The sequence below is a fragment of the Manacus candei genome, unplaced genomic scaffold, assembly GCF_025592945.1.
Source record: "Manacus candei isolate 608988 ecotype Guabito, Panama unplaced genomic scaffold, ASM2559294v1 h1tg000053l, whole genome shotgun sequence".
NCBI classification, from domain to species: Eukaryota; Metazoa; Chordata; class Aves; order Passeriformes; family Pipridae; genus Manacus; species Manacus candei.
In genome coordinates, this window is record NW_026138101.1 from 4,104,819 (window position 1) to 4,125,483 (window position 20,665).

The window sequence follows — 20,665 nt, forward strand, 5'->3', positions numbered from 1 at the left end:
CAAATTGTCCCTTTGACTCCTCGGGGTAGAGTCCCAGGATGGGCACCTTTGGGTTAGACTACATCAAATGAGGTAGATGAAGAAGGGTGGCTCATGTAAATCAGGTTGCTCCTGTGTGACTCAGTTCTTCCTCTGCTTTCTGAGACCTTACTGGCCTGAGGACTTTTCAAAGCCTTAATCTCTCTCCCAGCTAGATAAATGATGTCCCCTCAGCGGGCAGGCAGCTGCAGGGCTGCTGATGTGCCACTGGGATATGGCCCTACCTCACTCCTGTCTCACTGTCAGACATGATCTGGTGAGAGCCCAGGGCTGCCTCTCCCACTGTTTTTGGCAGGGCACATCCACACTCACCGTGCTTGGTGCTGCAGTAACATATTTGCTGTCCTTGCAGGCTGTGGGACAACCCCGTGCCCAAGGGCCTCGCGGAGAGTTTGACAAGCCAAGACCCAAGACTGTGTTTCTCCTTCAGTTAGCAAAGAAGAGCCCTTGCCTGACCAGGAGTTGCTCTGCACCTCCCACTGCCCTAAAAAAAAAAAAATGCACTGAAGAACCCAGGAAATCAAAGTTCCTACACTTAAAAACTGTAACTATTAGGTCTTCCTTTGCTGCACTGAACCAAGTGTGAAGACTTTTGTTTGTTCGTTTGTTTTGTCTTTTTCATTTTGGTTTGTTTTTGTTTGTTTGTTTTTAATATGTTTTGTTTCTTATGAACTTTTATTGTACAGAAGAGCAAAAGACTGTGAAAAATTGCTGCTGAGCAGGCAGTGTTCTTGGTGTAAAAACACTGAAACTCTCGTCAAGAGGGTAACTTTCTGGCAGGTTATTAGCAAATAGTGAATGTTTGTGTACTAGACACTACCTATTTATTTATTGCCCTAGTGAAAAAGGGACACCAGGCACCTTCATCCAAACTTCATCTGTGTCAAAAGTTAAATATTTATATTCAGGGAGGGGCAGCAAATGAGAGACCCAGAAAGAAGAGAGGTCGTAATTAAGTCACCGGCCAAAAATGATCAATATTTATACTGTGATAACAAATAAAAGCTGATATTACCATAAATTTCAATGAGAAACCTTAAAGGACTGAAAGTTGTAAAACAACTTTTAAGAAAATGGACTGCTCTGTGTGAGAGGAATGTGCACTACTGACTGTTTTCATGTGGCGTTTTTTAGACCTTTCTGGGGTTTTTGTAAGACTCTGTTGCACTAATCTCTTCCAGGAGATACAAGGGGTCAGTTAGCTTGAAACACTGTCCACGTGATAGATCCTTCAAGCCTCTACAATCCCCCAAATCCCAAAGCCTACGTGTTGCTGGGCAATGGATGCTGGACTGTGGGAAGTGGAGGGAGAAGATCCCAAACACTGAGTTTTGCTGCTCGATGGAGGAGACAGAACTACAGCTGCCCTTGCATGCATGGAACACCAGCTTTTGTTACAGGAGTGCGGCCACATTGTTCTCATTATCTGTATTACAATGTTTTCCTTACGTGTTTGTGCTGTAAATATTTAAATCTCGTGGTGGATTTATTTATGGAGTTCTGTTTACGGCGGTGTTTGCCTGGGGAGATGTAACTGATCTGATTTGGGCAGGGCAGGCATCTGGAATGAGATGGAAATGCTGGTCCAGCAAACCTTTGGGCAAAGGACACGAACAGCTGGTGCTGGTTATTCCTGGAGGAGCCTCTGTCCTTATTTAAAGACCAGCATTACACTCTGTGAGATAATGACGTCGTGGTGTAGAAGTGGGACACATTTTGCAGAGACTGTATTCTGAAAAGGGTTTAAAAACAAGGACAAAGGAAAAAAGAGGTAGTGAAATTCCTTACCAGGCCATAATTCCATTAAGTACCTCAAATCTAAACACTGGCATTTAGGAAAAGCTTCACCAAAAGGGGATTTTATTTTCATCCTGTATTTTCAGTTCTAATTTGCAGATGTGAGTCTTCCCAGCGACCATCAGAGGACAAGAGTGGCACCAAAGGCAGTGTGATCTACAAGGTAGACACTCCAGAGTTTACCTCATCACAGCTCTCAAGGTGAGCGTGTTTGTCAGCCAGGCACTGGAAGACTCCCTGCCAGGACTTCTTTTGGAAATACAGGAGGTTGGATGGAGAAGAGAAGGCTCCAGGGAGACCTTAGAGCCCCTTCCAGTGCCTGAAGGAGCTCTGAGAGAGCTGGAGAGGGACTTTGGACAAGGGCACAGAGTGACAGGACAAGGGGGAATGGCTTCAAACTGACAGAGAGCAGGGTTAGATCAGATATGAGGAAGAAATTTTTCCCTTAGAGAGTGGTGGGGCCCTGGGCACAGGTTGCCCAGAGAAGCTGTGGCTGCCCCATCCCTGGAAATGTTCAAGGCCAGGCTGGATGGGGCTTGGAGCAACCTGGGCTAGTGGAAGGTGTCCCTGCCCATGGCAGGAGGGTTGGAACAAGATGGTCTTTAAGCTCCTTTCCAACAGAAACCACTGTCTGATAAATGAGAGCTGAGATTCCCCACTGCAGTTCCCCTGATTCCTGAAGTTAGGAAGTGTGCATTTGTACCGTGAGGTTTGCTGCAAATACTGCTGCAGCCCTGCTCTTCAGACATTAAGGAGTGCCTGAGAAATTTAACTGCACACCTGCATTTCTCAGCATCTTCCCAGAATTCAGGATTACCTCCCAGCCACACATTGGCCTGACCTGAGAGACAGGCCATCCCGACAGAAGCCAGGGAAGGAAGGGACTTGCAGGAACTCACAGCATCTTTTCCAGAACACCAGGTGTCAGCAAAACCCCAGAAATGGGGAGTGGTTGTCTGTAATCCAGCGGTTCTGGATAAAGAAGGGCTCTGTGCTGTGCTTTGTGTGCGTGGGTTGCAGTTTTTCAAAAACGAGATTTGAATTGAGTTGTTCATGAACCACAACGATGAAATAGCTCAGGGGTTCCTTTCTTACATCCAGGATTTTAGGGAGCGTGCTTCCCATTTCCACCGCGCTGCTGATGCCCATGTTCCAGCTTGTGTCTGAAAGTTTCCGAGGGGAACCTGGGGGCTTCATCCAATTTTGAGGAGTTAAATGAACCTTCTGGTGTGCAGGAAGATGTGAGGCCATCAGGGATTGTGGGTGATGGCCGAGCACCAAACCCATTCCCAACCAGCCCTAATTACCGTGGGCCATTTTTAGAGCTGTTACTATTGGGTTTCAGATTTATCGTGGTCCAAAAATGGAAATGCATCAGGACACTCCGCACACCCCTATTGTTTCAGGCTGCCTGCAGTCTCTGGAAGACAATGTCTGAGCTAGTCAGTACTGGTTTCATACACAGAAGGGATTTTGCCCCCTGAGACCAGATCTTTAGAAAGAAACACTGTGCTGTAAATAAACAGGCTGCTGGAGGGCGGGAGGGAGCCCGGGTTTTGTGCTGGGGAGCAGCTGGAGCCAGGCTGGGATGGGCTCCTGCACACGATGGAGGCTGCTCCGAAGAGCTGGAAATGCAGCTGCTGTTTCCCCTCTGCTTAAAACCGGTTCCAGGTAGTCCTGAACCTGCTATGACTTGGAGGCATCATGCTGGGCAGGAGGGAAAACACAGGAAAAACTGATTTGGGAGGAAACAGGCGCAGTGGTATTTGGGAAATACTGTCTGACTCTCCCTTTTCCCCCAAAAGTGACGTTTTAAGCCACAGGCAAGGAGGTAGGAGGGCAGGTCTGGCACAGACCCCACTTCCACTGAATTCCTCTTTCAGTCACAACCTTGTCCCTCCTGGTGATGGTTTCTGGCTGGGTTTACACAGAAAGAAGGGGACTCCTAAAAATTTAGGCTCAGCTTTTAGTTGGACGTGTGCCTGTCGTGTTGCCAGTGCTGGGCAGGAGAACTGGTGACCCCTGAGCCCATCCCTGTGTCTGCTGCCCCACTCCTGGCGTGCCAGGAAGGGACTGGGGCTGGCAGAGGGGGCACCTTGTCTGTGCTGAAAGCCAAGGTGCCTTGTAACTCCTCAGCCTTTCACAGCTCAAGCTGAAGGAGGGGAAAGTATTCCAGCAGGCTGGGGGGAATATGGGACTTGCTTATTTGCCCATGATCTTCCGAAGAGCCCACAGCAAAGGGCTCTGAGCAAATATAGACAGTTTATTTAATCGGCGGCCTCAGAGGGAGGCTTCCAGCCTTATTACCCTATCTCCATATCAAAAATATCTTTATAAATATCCTGGATGCCTGATGATGTGTCCTCCAGGTGCTGGGTGAGGTTGCCAGTGGCACGCTGGGGTCAAACCTGCCTTGAAGGCTCCTTTGGGCGAGCAGGGTGAGCGGGGTCAGTGTGACACTGGCCAGCACTGTGGCTCAGGGTTCCCCTTCACTAGCACCCAAACCCCACGGTTTTTTTTACTCAAACGAAACGGGTGTCGACCCAACTTCTAGATATTTTAGAGCGGTTTTAAGCTGCCTTTTTTTTTTCTTTCTTTATTTTTTTTTCTTACAGCCAGCGGGGAAGTTTTGGGGTGGATGCTTTTCTCTCTTTTTTTTTTTTTTTTTTTTTTGTAATCAGAAACGGATGATGCTCTTTCGAGGGGGGTTAGGGGGGTGTGACAGCACGGCCGCGCCCGCCGCCCGCCCCTCGCCATCACCGCCCACCCGCCCCGTACGGGGCGGGTGGGCGGTGATGGCGAGGGGCGGGCGGCGGGCGCGGCCGTGGGGAGGTTCTGAGCCCGCAGCCCCGCGGGAGCTGCTCGGCCCGGCCCGGCCCGGCGGTGAGTACCGGCAGCCTCCGAGGATGCCGCGGGGATAACGGAGGTGGGAGAGGAGCGGGGCTGTTGGGCGCGATGGTCCCCCGTGGGTCGGGTAGGTGGGATACGGGATAGTCCGGTGGGAGGGGTTGCGCTGGCCGGGACACCGTAACACCGGTGTCAGCCACGGGATGGGGGACCTGCAGGGCAGTGGTGTGCCCGCTGGCTTGTCCCGGGGTGTGTGGTGGCGCTTCTGTCCTCTGTCCGCTGGGACAAACCCTCAGTTCCCTCGGAAAAGACCATCCGTCCTCTGTGACAGACCCTCCATCCCTGGGACAGACCTTCCATACCTTGACTGTTCCTCAGGACAGTCCCTCCCATTGCTTTATGCTCCCCTTCCCCAGCACAGGTCCTTTTGTTCGTGCACGGTGTGGAAGTTGTCCCATTCCCATTCCCCTTCTCCGTGTATCTGCATCATCTTCTAAAGGATGTCAACGGGACACATGACCCCAAGAAAATGCCAGGGCCTGGTGGCTTCACTCCCCAAGCCTGGGGACAGCTGTAGGGTTTTTTCCCTGGCAGCATCCACAAGCTTCTCTCCTTATCCTCTGGCATTGAGGCACAGAGGGGATCTGGCGAGCTGGAGGCTGGGGAAGTGCAGGAGCGCTTCTCTAGCTGTTTGCAGCCTGATGCTGCTCCAGCTGGCGATGATATCCTTCATGCCATGCATTTGGAGGGGACAGGAGGGGGACTGAGAGGGTTTACACTCAGGGAGGTGCTGCCCCTTGCTCCTCCGTGCCTGGTGAGATCCTTGTTCCCTGAGAAAGAGGCGAGCGGAGCGTTTCGCTTGGCAGCGTGAGGGTGCTCGGAGGATGGCAGGCAGGGAGGTGTTTTCCCGTCAGCTCTGCCAGCCTGAAGACCTGATGCAATAAGCCTCTGTGTGAGTAACCCTAATTTTGGCAAGTGGCTGGATTAAAGCCAGGGAGGCTGGAGGACTTGGTGGGCAAACACACCCTTCGGAGCTGGTCACCGCAGGGAGGGTGGAACAGGAAGCAGAGGTGAGCAGAGAGCTGGGCTTTGGTGGCAGAAACGCCTCGGAAGGGCTGGGTCCTTACTGCTGACTCCCCAGAGGCTGAGCTACTTAGTGGAAAGGAACTGGGAGGATCCTCATGAACCTGGAGCCCCGGGTTTGAACCTCCGGCAATACACTTGAACCTCGCTGGAAAAGCTGGAGTTGGAAGGAGGGCGGCGCCAGCACAGCCCAGGGGTGCTCAGTTCTGACATTGCTCCCCCGTCACCAGCATCATCCTCCTTGAGCCAGTCCAGGTATTGGTGCCTGTGATATAACTGTGCTTTTTTGGGGTCAGAAAATGATTTATTATCGGCCAGAAACTGCCTCCCACCAAAGCCTTTTGGGGGCAGGGAGTGGAGAGATGGGAGGAGGAAGGCTGGGAACAAAAGCTTGGGGCACGTGGAAAGGATGGAATCAGGGGAGGATGTTTTCCTGTAGTAGCCCTGGGGAAATGCTGCATTTGCTTTGGTTACAGCTGTGTGATAGCCTGGGAATAGGTTTACGTTTTCTGGTGATGTGTATTTTTGTTTCTCTGCTCTTGCTGCTGGACCATCCTGGCTGGGATAATGTGGAGGGAAGGAGGGAGGCACCCAGTGAGGCTTCCAGGTGTCCCCAAAATTGCACGTTCCTGTGGTGTAGGCAGCCTCTAGCACTTGCCTTGGGAGGTCCTGGAGCTGCTCCCCAAGATCAAGCCCTGTCCCCAGACCCTTGGGGACAGAGTTTGCCAGCAGCCTGTCTCCACCATTGGCATGTGTCCTGCTGTCCCCAGGACTTGCTTGGTCAGGGTCACAGTTTGCATCTCTTGAAGGGGTTGCAGATCACTCTGTAGCAGTGAGGGTGGGCAGGGTCACCTGCTATGATGCTTCTCCCTCCTCACTGCCCTTCTGAGCTCCAGCTAAAGAGGACTGAGATTGTGAGGGTCAGTGGGGACATCTTTGCTCCTGAGGCCCGTGCTGGGGGACAGCAAGGGACTTTGTGCTGGTTGCTGACAAGCTGGTGCAGTTTGTGAAGCCATTGCTTGTGGGGGTGTGAGGGCCCCAGTGCCTGGCCAGTCTGTGCTGTAGGAGGGGGTTCAGGCCCTGGGAACTGGAGGTTCCAATGCTGAAAAATCCTCTTCAGGTTCAGCTTCTGCAGCTGTGCTGTGGGTGAAGATGCTCTTTGCCCTGGGGGGATACATCAGCCACACAGCAGTCCTCAACTCTTCTCCTCTTCCAGCAATCCTCCCTCACCCCAAAACAGTGGGATTATGTGGCACTGGAGCAGCCTCTGGCTACCCTGTGATTTACCAGTCTGCCCAGTTGTGTACTGGAATTGCATCAGCTTTGTTTGCCTTTTAGCAGTCTTAGTGTGGTGTGTGAAGAGTCTGGGAGGAATAGCTTCTCCTGCTCCTGTTACACTTGGTGGAAAGAGTTTCCCACTGACTTCAGTGGAAAGCTCTGTCCAGGGGGAGCTGGCTGGAGTCACTCGCGCCACCGTAAATCAGGGCTTGTTCTCCGGGAGCCGTCGGTGTGCCAGGAACGTAATTCCGGGTTAATTGATGAAAAAGCAACGCTTGCAGCCTCCTGTCCTGGTTCAGGGCTGCCAGCTCTCATAAGGAACTCTTTATGTGAGAACCTTGGCTCGCGCTGCGAGGCAGGGTGGGGGGATAGGAGAAGGAAAGGTAAATTTTCTGGTGTGGTAGAGTAGCCAGGCATTTGAAATAGTGCTCCTGGCAGGATGCAAACCCCACAAAACAGTGTGGAAAAAAAAAAAGAGAATTGAATGCTTCCCTCCCTTTCCCACCCCCACCCATGAAATCTTACAGTTTGTCTTTTAAACCACTGTAAAATATTTGTTGAGGAACCTGAGTCATCACTTTTTGCTGCTTTGGCTCAGTTTCCTGGCCGCTGGCTTTGAGAGGTTCCTTGTTTGGATCACAGGAGCAGGGGAAAAATTAATTCCCAGCAAATCAGGTGAGTTTGGAGATCATAACATTGTTGTTATGTTGTTAAAATACCAGAAAAACAAACGAGTGTAGAATTCAGCAAGAAGGTCTCCACTCTTTATTTGCCTGCTGCTTTTGCTGAGGCTTTGTGTTTGGGAGCTGTCATATTTTCTGCCTGTAGCCAGCAGGAAAAAATCTTGTGTCTAAAATAGTCGCCTTCCCCCCAGCCCTGGATTTTCCATCATCACGTGATTCCAGAAGCTGAGGATTTAGGAAGAAACATCAGCTGTCGTGAGGCTGATTTGAAAAACGAGACAAGCTGCGAACATGAGTTTTGCTTTTAAACAACAAGTCCGGTTCTGTGCAACCATTTAAACCCGGTCTGATGTTCCCTCAAGTGGTGTCTGAAGCTGTTGGGAAGGGGTTGAGAATTTATCAGACGTCATCCCCTCAAACCACCGCATTTCTGTGCCACAGGCACACAGTTCTGTCTCAGGGTGAAGCTTCACACATCGAGTGGCAGCATCTCTCTGCTGCAAAGCAGGCCAAAAAATTAAAATTCTGTAGGAAAACGTTGGATTGTAGTGAAGAAAATCCTACCCGTGTTGGGGAGCGGATGGTGGGATGGAAGGGGGAAGGGTGAAGGTGGGCCCTGGCCACGGGGACATGTGGGCTTGGTGTTGGTGTAACAGTGCAAACGAGCACCACACACAGCTACCCATGAATTAATATTTATTTATCTTATCAGCTCGAAAGCTCTGGCTGCTCTGGGGATGAAATGGTGCATGGGATGGAGGGACCTGCATGCCTGCCTGCTGCTGGGGCTGTTCTGACTGGCATGAGGTTAGGCTGGCACGTGGTGAGGTTCAAAAGCAGTTAAAGGTATTTCTGATCACTTCAGTGATGTTTGTTTTCTTCCCCTCTCACATGTGATACACGGTGCTGGCTGTTGGCTGGCAATAGGAATCCAGTTAAGATTCAGAAAGCCAGCATTTTTGTTTTCAATAAGGTAGAAAAGTGGTTAATAAGTTAAACAGCCTGTTCCATACATGGCATATATTTAACATAGAGGAGGTTCCCTCTGCACCTGCAAGGGAGCCCTGCTGGCTGCGTGTCCTTTGCAGCCCAGCCACCCTCCCCACGGGGCTGCCCTGATCCTTTACATTGCATAGGGCTTTTCTTTAAATAAGTCCGCGTTTTCCTCCAAATCCTGTTTTGAAACAGATCTATTTCCCCTCCTTGGGAGAGCATGCCCAGCTCCCATATGGCTGCTGCAGGATGGAGCAGAGAATTTGTAACGCTGGAAGTTAAAATCTTCCCCCCAGATCCTCAGAGTGCCTTGTCCTCCCTTCCTTCATCTCCTGGTTGGCTTGTTTGTCCCACCCGGAGCACGTGTCTGACGAGAGCATCGCTGCCCCGGGGAGGCAGGAGATTTGCGTTCGGCGTTTCCCTCGTTCCGATGGAGGCTCCCAGAGGTGCTGCCCGTGCTGCTCCCGCAGGACTCAGCCTCCCGCTCGGCCACGGCCGACGGGCAGCGGCGTTTTCTGCTCCGGAACGCGGCGAGGGCAGAGCTGGCACATGAACCTTCTCCTTGGGTCTGCTCGGTAGGGCGGTTGCGTACAGAGTTTGACGTGATCGCCGCGGTTCCCAGTGACATCACGGTGCTTTCTGCCCTAAATCACAGATTTCCCTAAATTGAGCCCCAGAGGAAACTTGTAAGTCAAGCGAAAATGTGCAGTCCTTCTCTGCGTATCTAAGCCAAATACGTGCGCGGCAGCGGAGGTGGGAATGGGGTCGGTCTGTGCGGCTCGGGCATCGCTGTGTGTCCCGAACGGAGGACGCTGCTACACTCTCGTCTCACTCTTGCTCCTCACTTGCCCTTTCTCCTTTCTCAGCAGCAAGACTGGAAGCCACCCACGGGTTTGCGAGCCGGGCACGCCGCGGGTGCGGGACGGGCGATGAGTGCGGGGCAGGCACAGGGTGAGCAGCAATGCTGGGCTCTGCCCCCTGCAGATGCACCCCTGGTTCAGCTGTCCAGTAGCAGCCGTCAGAGCCCCTCTATTTCCCTCTGGTTTTGAGGAAGGACTTTTTTGTGTGTGTGTGCTTTCTTTTTTTCCCCAGTTTCTGATTTTTCTGAGCAGCTTCCCAAAACGAGCTTCAGCCCCTGCGGCTCCTCCCGACCCGGGTCAGCGGTCGGTGCTGCCTCCCTCCCTCCACACGTCACCGCGGGGTGTGGAGGATGGACTTTTGCTTTCGTTTGCCCGGCTGGAGCCCTCGGCTTTCCGACGACGGGTGGGAATTACGGAAGCACCTTTGCCGCCGGGAGCCCGGGGGCCCCGCTTTCTCTGGAGCGCTTGCTCTTCGGGGCTCGTGATTTCTCCTCAGTAAGTGGCTTTAGATACTTTGGGGAGAGCGCGATGACATTTTCAGACTTCATCTGGAGAGGGATGGAGAACAAATCCTGTTGCTCTTTGCTCCCCGATGCCGGGGCAGGCCCTGCCCGAAGGCTCTGGTGTCCGAGGCTGCCTGCATGCCTGAAGCACTCAAAGGTGTTTGGTTTTCCACATCCCCGTCTTGCTGAAATCTCCAGTTTTGGTGCCTCTGTGAGTGTGATCCCCTCTGTGAGGACACAGGTCCTTCCTCTGGTCCTGGAACAGTGGCCAGGCAGCAGCTGTGCCCCTGCAGTTCCAGAGGGACCAGCCTTCACCCCAGACAGCAGTGGTCTGGGAGGAGCTGGGCACTGTGGGTGGGAAATGCCTGAGCAACAGATGAAGCAGCAGCCACTGTCACACCGAGGGGGCCACCAGCTGCTGAAATGGAATTTCACAGCACCAGTGCTGGCTGTTGGCACAGGCAGCTTTGCCCATCGTAGCCCATTTGGGACAGTTTCCATCAGGAATGGTTTGTTGGAGAAGTCACTTAATTAGGTTGTCAGGAAATGCTTTGTCCTTCTGTGTCTGGCTCCCAAAGTATCTCAGTACTTGGCTTCCAGCATCTCCCCTTGGCTTCCAGCAGGTAGAACTGTGGGCAGCATCAGGCTGGAAGCAAGAGCCCTGCCTGGGCATCTCCCTCTGCCAGGTGTAGCCCAAATCTCTGTGAATTTGGGGGAGTTTGAGCTCAGTCCCAGCCGTGCTGCCCATGCTGGGATGCTCAGAGGCAGTTTTCAGCCTTTCCCTGCCTCTGATGGTAGCAGGTACCCGAGGAACACGTTTGCAGGGATGTCCCTTTCTGCCTCCCAGGCTGCTCACCCGTGGCAGAGGCGTTTGCTGGGGGCACCAGCAGCTGTGTACAGGACTCATTGCACGTGTATGCAGAAGGTAACGAGGCTGTTAAGAGGACCAGGTGCAAGCTGGTGAATCCTCAGTGTTGCCCAGGCAAGACTAAGAGGCAAATACCTTTGCTTTGCAAAAGAATTCTGGAGATGACTCTGTTGATAGGAGAGAGCAAAGTGGCCACTGTGGGTTCTGACAGTGTGGGGAGCTGCACTGGGCATCCATGGCAGTGTGTCCTGACTTTTCCTGGCATCTCTGGCTCTGTGTGTGCTGTGTTTCAGCTTTTCTGCTGCTCTGGGCAAGCAGTTTCTGTGTCCTCACACTCCTCTCCTTTGCTTCAATCTTCTGACAACCTGTTTTCACCTGGTCTTAATCCTCCCTCGGGTACAGCTGCTCTCCCTCTGTGTCTCCACTGCCTGTAAGATCAGATATGTGCTTTATAGGGACCTCAATTTACCTCTCTCATTCAATTTATCTCTCTCATTTTTCCCTTCCTGAAAGGAGACTTGCTTCCACAATTGCAGTAGGCTGTAGTGGGACAGCCCGAGTGGGAAAACTGAGTCACAGGCGACTTGTGTGGGGTATTGCAGAAATCACAGATCATCCAAAAGAAGGGACAAGGAATCCCTGGGAGGGACTTTTCATGGTATCACTGGTGGATATCGGCACTTCTGGGGCTGTTTTGAGTATATCTGGTATTGGCTGTTAAGATAAATCTGATTTCTTTAAGGAGAGGAGATCAGTGAAATTGTGGCTCTATTAAGATTTTAAAAAGCCCTCAAAATGTTTCAGTTAAAGCACGGCTTTATTTTTTAAGTTCTGGGGGTTATTTTCTTGTTAATGCTTAAAAGAGGGCTTTAGCATGGCCTGAGCAACTGCTGCTCATGGGGCTGCTCTTCTGCAGAGGAAAGGGGAACCTCTCTAGACATGAGTTAGTTTGCAAAACAGATATCTCCTTCCCCTACTCCTCTTTCACATAAGAGAGGAAGTAAAGGTCCTAGGTTTTCCTGCCAGCCCTTATGCACGTGCTTTGGGGTTCTGCTTAGAGATCAGGTGGCCATGGGGTGAGTAGGAGGAGGAGAACATCTGTGTGCATTGCTCTGGGGCTCTCAGATATTCATTTCAGATATTCTGGCTGGCCCCAGGGCTTGCATGTGCCCCCAGCCAGCAAAACCCTTCTCTGTGGGATGTTGTGGACATGGAGCAGCTTGGAAGTGACCAAGTCACAAAGGAAAAAGCACTTGAAAGCTATGAAGTGCAAAGATGCATCCAGCTTGGGAGGTCCTGGAAGCTGGAGCCCAGAAAGGATTTTAGGACCATGTCCCTTCATTCTGATCCTGCTCTTGTGATGCCTCTCCAGGCACCTGCTGTGGCCGGTGGCAGATGGGACCGTGGGGCAATCAAAGCCTCAAGCTTGTCCCTGGGGCCTCTCCTTGGTAACCTGGCCGTGTTCTGGCAGGAGACCACGTGTCTGCATGATGGGCACGAGGCCGGCAGCTGGGATTGTACGCTGGGAGAATATTTGGCCACGGATGCCGAGAGAGTCACAGGACTTTGTTCGGGGCGGCAAATGTGAGGAGAGGAGAACAAAAATGGGAGGAGAGACTGGAATACAGATGGTGGGCGAGCCAGCTCAAATAACCCCTGAAATTAAAGCATCTTCTGGGATGTTAGAATGCCACCACCTTGCTGAAGCCTGGTGATGCCTCAGATGTGAAGCCTCTGAGCTGGAGGGACCTGTGGCTGCTGCCAAGGTGTCAGGGGCTGAACCCCCACCTGGCCCTGCAGAAGGTGCTGGATCCATGCCAGGGAAGCAAGAGGAAGGTGCTGGATCCATGTGGGTGCAGCAGGAGTAGAGGTGACTCTCCAGTCTCTGCCCCAGCTGGCACTGGCCATCTGTCCTCGTCTCAGTGTCCGTCTGGACCGTGCGCTCCCCAGGGAGCAGGACAGAGTGAGCACAGGGGCAGGAGCACCAAGAGGATGTTTTGGTGCCTGCCAGCCCTGGGAAAAAAAAAAAAGGTTTTTCCACTGAGTCACTTGCTGCCTCTGCTTTTTGTGAGACAGCACTGAGATCTGGGGGAAGGGGAGGTGGAAACACTCCACCCAGATGTCCCTGCTCCGGCAGGGCCAGGCCGATGCCAGCACAGCTGCCCCGTGTTTGCTTTTCAGGGGGAGCAGCAGACAGACAGACAGACAGACAGACAGCAGCACAAATAGAACAGGCCTGGCTATTTTAAGACACCGATTACACGATCTGTGCATTAAAGAAAAATTAAAATGAAATCTTTGCTTTAGCTGCAGCTGATGGCACGGGCTCGGGAGGAGCAGAGGCAGGGGTGACAGGTACAGGCACTTTGGAGCCAGTGCCCTGGCCACGGAGGAGGAGCCGTGAGGACTTTTGCTTCCACATGTGCTTCTCCTTGAAGCCCCAGCAGATGGGAGGTTGCCCACGTGTGCCACCGTTTCGGTGTCAGGCTGCCACTGTTTTGGTGTTGTGCTGCTGTGGACAGGGAGCGATGGCACGAGGCAGGCTGGGTCTGGGGAAGGGGGATCCACGCTTGCGAAAGGGACACGGTGATGTGCACGGGTGTGTGCAGGCATGGATGGGGATTTTCTTTTTCTGGAGAAGTTTCTGGGTTCCTATGGAGCCAGAAGGGTTGCACCACTCTTTCCCCGAGCAGCAGGCTGGGATGAAGAGCTTGTGCTTACTGGTGGGGGTTAAAACCAGGCTTGTTTCTGGTGACTTGGTACCAAGCAGAAATCTCGGCAGGTAGGAGGAGAGGGCTCCGAGCCTTGGAAGCTGGAGCTGTTTTCTGCTCAGTGTTTGCTGCAGCAGGGCCGAGCACTCAGGACAGCCAGCAATGAGCCTTGAGCTCCCTCTCTCACAGTCCTGCTGGGATCACTCTGTCCCTGCCCCCCTGTCCCTATTCCAGGTAGGAAGCTGAGCTGCAAGGGAAGAGGGCAGCAGCCCAACTCCCAGCAGCGCAAGGGCTTGTAAGTACTCATGCCCAGGCAAAACAAACAGATAGCATTAATTGGGGTTTCAATGCCAAACAGAAGCAGATGGTTTATCAAGGTGGAGGAAGGTAATGTTTGGGGGTTTTAGATAAGGTGGGTGAGCCAGGAGCCACTTGTGAAAAAGAAGGCAAAAGGTATCGAAGCAGCTGCTGAGAAGAGCTCACTCTCCACTGGCAACCCCAGCCACAACAGTTTGTTAGTATAAATTATTCTGGAAATGCTTTTTCTTATCTTTCTCCCCCTGCCCTTTCTGCTCAGCTGAAGACCTTTGGTGGTTTTTTACAAGTAAGCTGCACATCAGACAGCAAGAATGTAGTGTGGGGTGGGGTTTTGCACTAATAATGGTATAAAACACATTTCTATCTGCAAAATTACTTTGGTAGCATACTTTTGGTAAGATCTTAAATGGATTTTTAGTCAGGGCCCTGTAAATCATCCCATGCTTCAGGCCATGCAGTGGTTGTCACGTTTGCCTTTTGCTTCTCTGAGGCAACTCTTGCCACTTCTTAACTGCTGCCAGAGCCACTGCCTGCAGCTGGCCTGGGGAGCTGAATGGAGATAGGGCTGAACCAGAGCTGGAGCTGCCCTCCACCCCACTCCTCCTCAGTCTCACCCCCTTCCCTGTGAGGATTTGAGGAGCAGAGCTCAAGGTTGGCCCTTGTAGTTTAGGTCCATGGCCTGTGGCTTGGGACCAGCCAGACAACAACCAATTTTTGTGATGAAAGATGGTGTGGAAATGTGGTTCCTCCCCACAAAACAAAACAAAAAAAAAAAGCCCAACATGCTGGAAGGAGAGGTTGGGAACCCCCCACTCCCTTGCGAGGGTAAGCAGAAGATGTTACCTTTCCTTGGAAATCTGTTATTTATGGAGCAAACCCAAAGCAGGTTGTAGGTGCTCTGCTGGGCTCCCACTCAGGATGTCTGCCTGATGGGGTGACCACATGGAGATGGTGACTGGGCAGGGAGATACTTTGGAGCCAGGAAAGCCTCATGACTTGGATCATAACTTAGAGATCGACGCTGTGCACGTGGCTCCTCTGTCTGTGCTCAACTCGCCAGTGCTGACAGAGTGTTTGCTGTCCTTCAGCACTGAGGTTTCTCTCTGTCCTCGTGTCCCACAGACTGCCTGGAGCTGCTGCCACCGGAGTCCATGGCGTACACGATGCCTCCCACGCCGCCGGGGCCCGTCGGCTCCCAGTACTGTGTCTGCAAAGTCGAGCTGTCCATCTGCGGCCAGAACCTTCTGGACAGGGATGTCACTTCCAAATCCGACCCCTTCTGCGTCCTCTTCATGGAAGTCAACGGGAAGTGGGTAGAGGTAAGTCCTGATGTTGTGTGTACTCGCTCCTCCTGGGTTTGCTCGTGCTGGTGTGCTCTGCTGCAAGGCTGGTCCTTGTTCCCCCATGAGCAGAATTGGAAGCTCTTCTGGTCCTCCCAAGGCTGTGAGGGTGGTGCTGATGTGAGAATTCTTCTGTTTTGCAACCAGTCCTTTTCCCATCAGTGCTTTCTGCTTTGTGCTGGGGGTTGGCTTTAACTGCAGATCTCAAAATGCTGACCTCTGGCAATGCTTGTGGCAGGTGTGAAAGGATCTTTCCACCTTCAAAGGGGTCCCAGCCTCTTCTCAGTGTGCTGTGAGCTTGTGGTGCTTCAGATATGGGTGCCTGAAATGCTGATCCCACGTGAGAGTTAGAAGTTGTGAGTTTTGATGTTGCCATGTCGTGTGTTTCTAGTTGAGTCAGGATAAGCTGGTTCTTGGATCCTGAGTTGCATGGGAAGCTGGTCTTTGAGTTTGACTTGAAAAGTGGCTCTTTCTCGGGACCAGGAGTGTGCTGGATGAGGGTCTGGAAGGTCAGTCCAGTGGAAAAGCAGGGCAGCTTGTGCTGTGGCCTCCTTCAAGAAGTGTATCAAGGTCAGTGCTCCTTGAGCTGGGCATTTCATGGACTGTTATGGAGTGAGGACCATGGGATGGGGAAGGATACTTTTGGGAGGTGGGTGTGTGGGAGCTTGGACCGGTTCAACTGCAGACAGACAGCAGCCAGCTGGCAAATCCTGGATGAGCTGCTTGCAGACATTGGTCTTCCCTCCTCACCAGAAATCTCACAGATACATGCTTAAACTTCATATTTCATATTTCATAGTGGGAAGCCCTGAGAAGAAACTGTAGATGATCTTGTTATTTTTTTTTTTGTTTTAGAAGTCATCTCCTTAGGAATAAGAAAGATAATTTCTAAGGAAAGAAGGGAGGGATCAGATAGCTGAGAGGGAGCAGGTCAGCAAAGAATGGAGGCGTGATGGTGTAAGCACCAATGTTGGATGCAGCAGAAAATAAGTAGCCAAAAGGCATTAAATCATGTAAACCAAACAAAAATTGTCCCAATTCCTGGGAAATTAGGCGGTCTCATTTTTTCAGATGCTTGGACAAGTTGAGCAGCCTTTGAGCACTTGGCCAAGGAGTTGGTGAATCCATGGGCATCATTTCAGCTGTCCAGCAGCTGATCTCCTCACGTGGGAAGGATGTACAGGCAAACCTTACCATGGTCCACAATTAACTTTTCTCAGCTGCCTGGGTGAGACTAATGAGCTTTCCAGCCTTGATAGGTGTCATCTCTGACCTGATTCTACTTTTCAGGAATTTCTCTTTCTGTCAGTAACACCTCGGTCCAGCAGTTTTGATTCCAAAGCTTCCTTTAGAATACAAACGTGTGGCGCATTTAGGTGTTTTTTTTTTCTTTTCCTCTGCTATTTTTAGCTTCTTTTTAATTGGCACGACAGGCACTGGACGTCAGCCTTGAGCAGCAGCTTGCTCAGCGCTCCTCTGCTGTGGTGTCAGTGGAGGCTGAACGGGCTGGCACACGGTGTGGTGTGCTGGTGTGGCACTGAGCTGGCTCTGCTCAACTGGCATGATAAGGGCACAACCAGGACCAGGAATCCTCTGCACCCACAGTGTCAGCAGTGATGTGTGAGATTGGGTCGTGGCTGGGTGCTGGGGAGACAGTCAGGAGAGGCGAGCTTGCCTGTGAGAGCCCCTTTGGATGGGACATTTGGTGGACCCTTGGCAGCTCGTGCCACGCAGTTCAGAGGCACCTGGGGTACCCATGTGGTTCTGTATGGATTTTGGCCACACAGATGTGCCCCCTTGCCCTAAGATGAACCTCTTTCCTGTCTGAAAGCTGTGGCCTTAATAACACAGCTGAAATGTAGGGGACAGATGGGGACAGAATAAGCTTGTTGGTGTGAACCCATCCTACCACACTGCCCCTTTGTCCTCTGCACTGGATTAGGGACACATTAGGGACCTGGTTTGGGTGGTGGGTGTCCTCCTTCAGGACCAGCCCTGGCCATAGTGATGCTGGTGTTGGAGCTGGGCGGCGGGGCTGTGGCACCAGCTGATGCCAGCAGGAAGATTGCTGCTCGCTGTTCTCTCTAGCTGTCACATTTGTTCCCAAATACAATTATTTTGTCTCGCTGAGCTTAATAGGAATTAAAAAATCTTTGTGAATCAGCCTTGGAGGGGTGGGGGAGGGAGAGACAATAAAGCACAGGCCGGGAAGTAACATGAAGATGGGTGATGTTTAAATGTTCTGCCCGGTTACATCATCTCGCAGGAGCCATGAGAAACCTGACCTTTGGTGCCAGGAGCAGGGACACATGACTCAGCCATGCAGCTGCCTTTTTGCCACTCTGAGTCATCTGGGTGGCACGAACTTCCCTTGGTGCTTGGGAGAGCATATCTCAGTGTTAGAGCATGAAGCACTTCCAGGTGCTGGAGATGCTCGAAGGTCTCCAGCCAGCCTTCTTTTGGATGCTGGAAGATTCTCTGGCTGCACCCACTGAACACAAGGGCTGTTGCTGGAGATGGTCTCCTGGTTTCATGTTCTACGATTTTCAGAATCATAGAATCATGGGATGGTTTGGGTTGGAAGGGACCTTAAAGATCATCTTCTTCCAACTCCCCTGCCACAGCCCTTGTTCAGAGGCCCGTTCAACTTCCAGGGCACCCACAGCTTCTCTGCCAGTGCCTCACCACTCTTACAGTGAAGAATTTTTTTCTCATATCTAATCTAACCCTGCTCTCTGTCAGCTGGAAGCCATGCCCCCTTATCCTGTCACTCTCTGCCCTTGTCCAAAGTCCCTCTCCAGTCTGGAGCCCTTTTAGGTACTGGAAGGTGCTCTAAGGTCTCCCCGGAGCCTTCTCTTCTCCAGGCTAAACAATCCCAATTTTCTCAGCCTTTCCTCGTGGTAGAGGTGCTCCATCTCTCTAATCATCTCCGTGGCCCTTTGAGACTCATATCCAAACAGATACCTTTAATTAGCTTGGCTGCCTCTTAAAAACCCTTGTGTTTTTCTGTTCCTGGGTGGCAGAGCAACCTCTGCTCTTCCCAAAGTCTGCAGACCTGTAAGCTCTGGGGACAAGGGGGTGGCAGGAGCTGATAGCAGGTGATGGTGTGTCAAGAGGCCTAATATGTGATAGTCACCAGCAAGGTGATTTATGCTCATCAAACCAAAGACCAAACCTTGTGCAGTTGTCAGCTGGGGGTTGGGATATTGTGCTTCATGCTGACACTAGGCAGGAAATTAAAGTTTAATCTGGATGTTGAAGGAAGCCCCATCACTCCCAAGGGTTATCTCAGGTTGTCTGGGGTTTTCCTCCCCTTCCCCTGGGCCACCCCTTTCAGGACAGAACTGGAGATGGAACCTCAAGTTATCTCCTCAAAACTGGTGTCTGGGAGTGAAAGGACTGGTTCTCCTTCATCCCTGGCCTCCCAGTAGTTCAAAGAACATGGAAGGAGCTAAAATCTGTCTTTGCTGCCTGCACACTCTTACCTTCTGGTTTGAAAGGGCACTTGTGTTTGTTGTGCTGCTGAAATGAAGCAGAGCTGGGGGTGCCCTCTGCTCCTGGTCCACCCCACCTCAGAGCAGATGCTTGGCTCCTTCGGTACGAGGTGGCAGCGGAGAGGGAAGGATCTGTGTGAAGCTGTGTGGCCCTGGCCAGCTCACAGCCCACTGGTGTTGATGGATTTGATTCCCCGGAGTGCAGCAGGTGGCTATTCTGGGAACACAGCATTTACTTTAGTCGTTTCTTGGCAATTAAGACAGACTAAGCGAGCAACTTCAAAAAAACACTGCGATCGTTGGGTGTATATATATAGCAAACTCACCACATTTCCACTCAACCCCTCCAAAACCTGCCTCCTGTTCTGAATGAGTTTCTTTGGGACTAAGGTATGTGTTTGCTTTTTTTTCTTTTCCTTTTTTTTTTTTTTTTTGAGGCTTTTTTTTTTTCTGCTCTGCTTATTCTTGGCTCTGCGGCTCTGGCAGACGTCCTGCCGTCCCGCAGCCCCGGGGATGCCAGCACGGGGGCTGCTTCCTGCAGAGGCCTTGCCCTGGGATCTTGGGATGCACAGGCAGCTCAGTCCTGCCCACGACTGGGTGTCCTGGCTGTGAGATGAGGTGGAATGCCAGCTGGGGCCACGGCGTGGCCAGAGGCTTCATGCTGTCCCACAGGCAGAAGGGATGGCCTTTCCAGGCACCGAGGGCAGCAGCTTCAGATAAAACCACACTGGAGAAGCCTTTGCTTCTCTTTTCATAGCCTGTCTACTAGGTCAGGTTGCTCCAAGCCCCATCCAACCAGGCCTTGAACACTTCCAGGGATGGAGCAGCCACAGCTTCTCTGTGCCAGGGCCTCACCACCCTCACAGGGAAGAATTTCTTCCCAATATCTGACCTAACCCTGCCCTTTGTCAATTTGAAGCCATTCCTCCCTCTCCAGCTCTCTTGGAGCCCCTTTAGGCTCTGGAAGGTGCTCTAAGGTCCCCCCAGAGTTTTCTCTTCTCCAGGCTGAACAATGATATCAACATAATACCCACAGCTGCTCTCCTGACAAAGCTCCTGCTTGATTTGCGTGCGGAAAACTTTTCCCCTCAGCTGTGGGTGTTCATTTCTTGTTCAGCTCTCAGTCTATAATGCATGTATTCTTCCTGTCCCTTTTAGCTTCATAAGGGTATGTTGCATGTTGGGCTCCAAACTTGCCCTTTTCTTGTGCCTCTCAGGGTACCTGATGGGAACTATGGGGCCTGATGTTCAGACTCTCCTTGGCCATTGACTTCCAGAAGTCAGTACACCAGCTTTTCTCAGCCTCAGTTTCCCAGTTTTCCCACTTTCTGACACTTTGGCTAAAACTGTGGGGGTTTGTCTCTGTGCAAGCCCATGTGGGGATCCCAGCTGGGATTGCCATCCTCCCAGCCCTCCTGTGGTGTGAGTTATGGGGTCTGGAACCAAAGTTCCATTGCTGGAGGGCAGCATATTGGGATCTCTGGAGTGGCTATCCCCAGGATTTTTTTTTTTTTGGCTCACACAGGGCTTTCTGTCCACCTGTGCCATGCTGTGTTGTAAACACGTGCTTCCACCAGCTGCCTGCCAAGTTTCCTCTACTCTTATCTCTGCTCTTGGCTGTGGGATGCTGCAGACCAACATAATGCTCCCCCTCCAACGGCAGGTTCCCCACATACCTTCCAATTTCCATCATCCTCTGTGTGCCTGTCCCTTCCAAGCTATCAGAGACATCATTTCCTCCAGCCTGCCTGCAATAGCTCAGGGTGACAATGTCTACTGAAGTCTTGTCTTCTGGGTCCTTCCAGTCTCTTGTTTCTCCTAATGCTTGATGAAATCTAGGAAAAATGACCT

General features: G+C 51.9%; 2 protein-coding genes across 5 annotated transcripts in view; both read left to right on the plus strand.

The window, feature by feature from the left end:
* Positions 1-1,700, plus strand: part of NLRC5 (NLR family CARD domain containing 5) — a 35,427-nt gene extending 33,727 nt beyond the window's left edge. Inside the window, exon 48 of the mRNA XM_051801874.1 lies at positions 392-1,700. Within this exon, the coding sequence (XP_051657834.1) occupies positions 392-473 (82 nt within the window). The 3' untranslated portion in view covers positions 474-1,700. The remainder of the gene's footprint in view (positions 1-391) is intronic.
* Positions 1,701-4,710: 3,010 nt separating this feature from the next.
* Positions 4,711-20,665, plus strand: part of CPNE2 (copine 2) — a 44,171-nt gene continuing 28,216 nt past the window's right edge. Inside the window, exons 1-2 of one of the 4 annotated variants that reach the window (XM_051801910.1) lie at positions 4,711-4,719; positions 15,103-15,299. In XM_051801910.1, the coding sequence (XP_051657870.1) occupies positions 15,132-15,299 (168 nt within the window). In that variant the 5' untranslated portion in view covers positions 4,711-4,719; positions 15,103-15,131. Of the gene's footprint in view, positions 4,720-4,743; positions 4,763-5,909; positions 6,022-9,929; positions 10,076-15,102; positions 15,300-20,665 lie in introns of those variants that run through there. The other 3 variants (XM_051801909.1, XM_051801907.1, XM_051801908.1) reach the window with 3 other exon arrangements.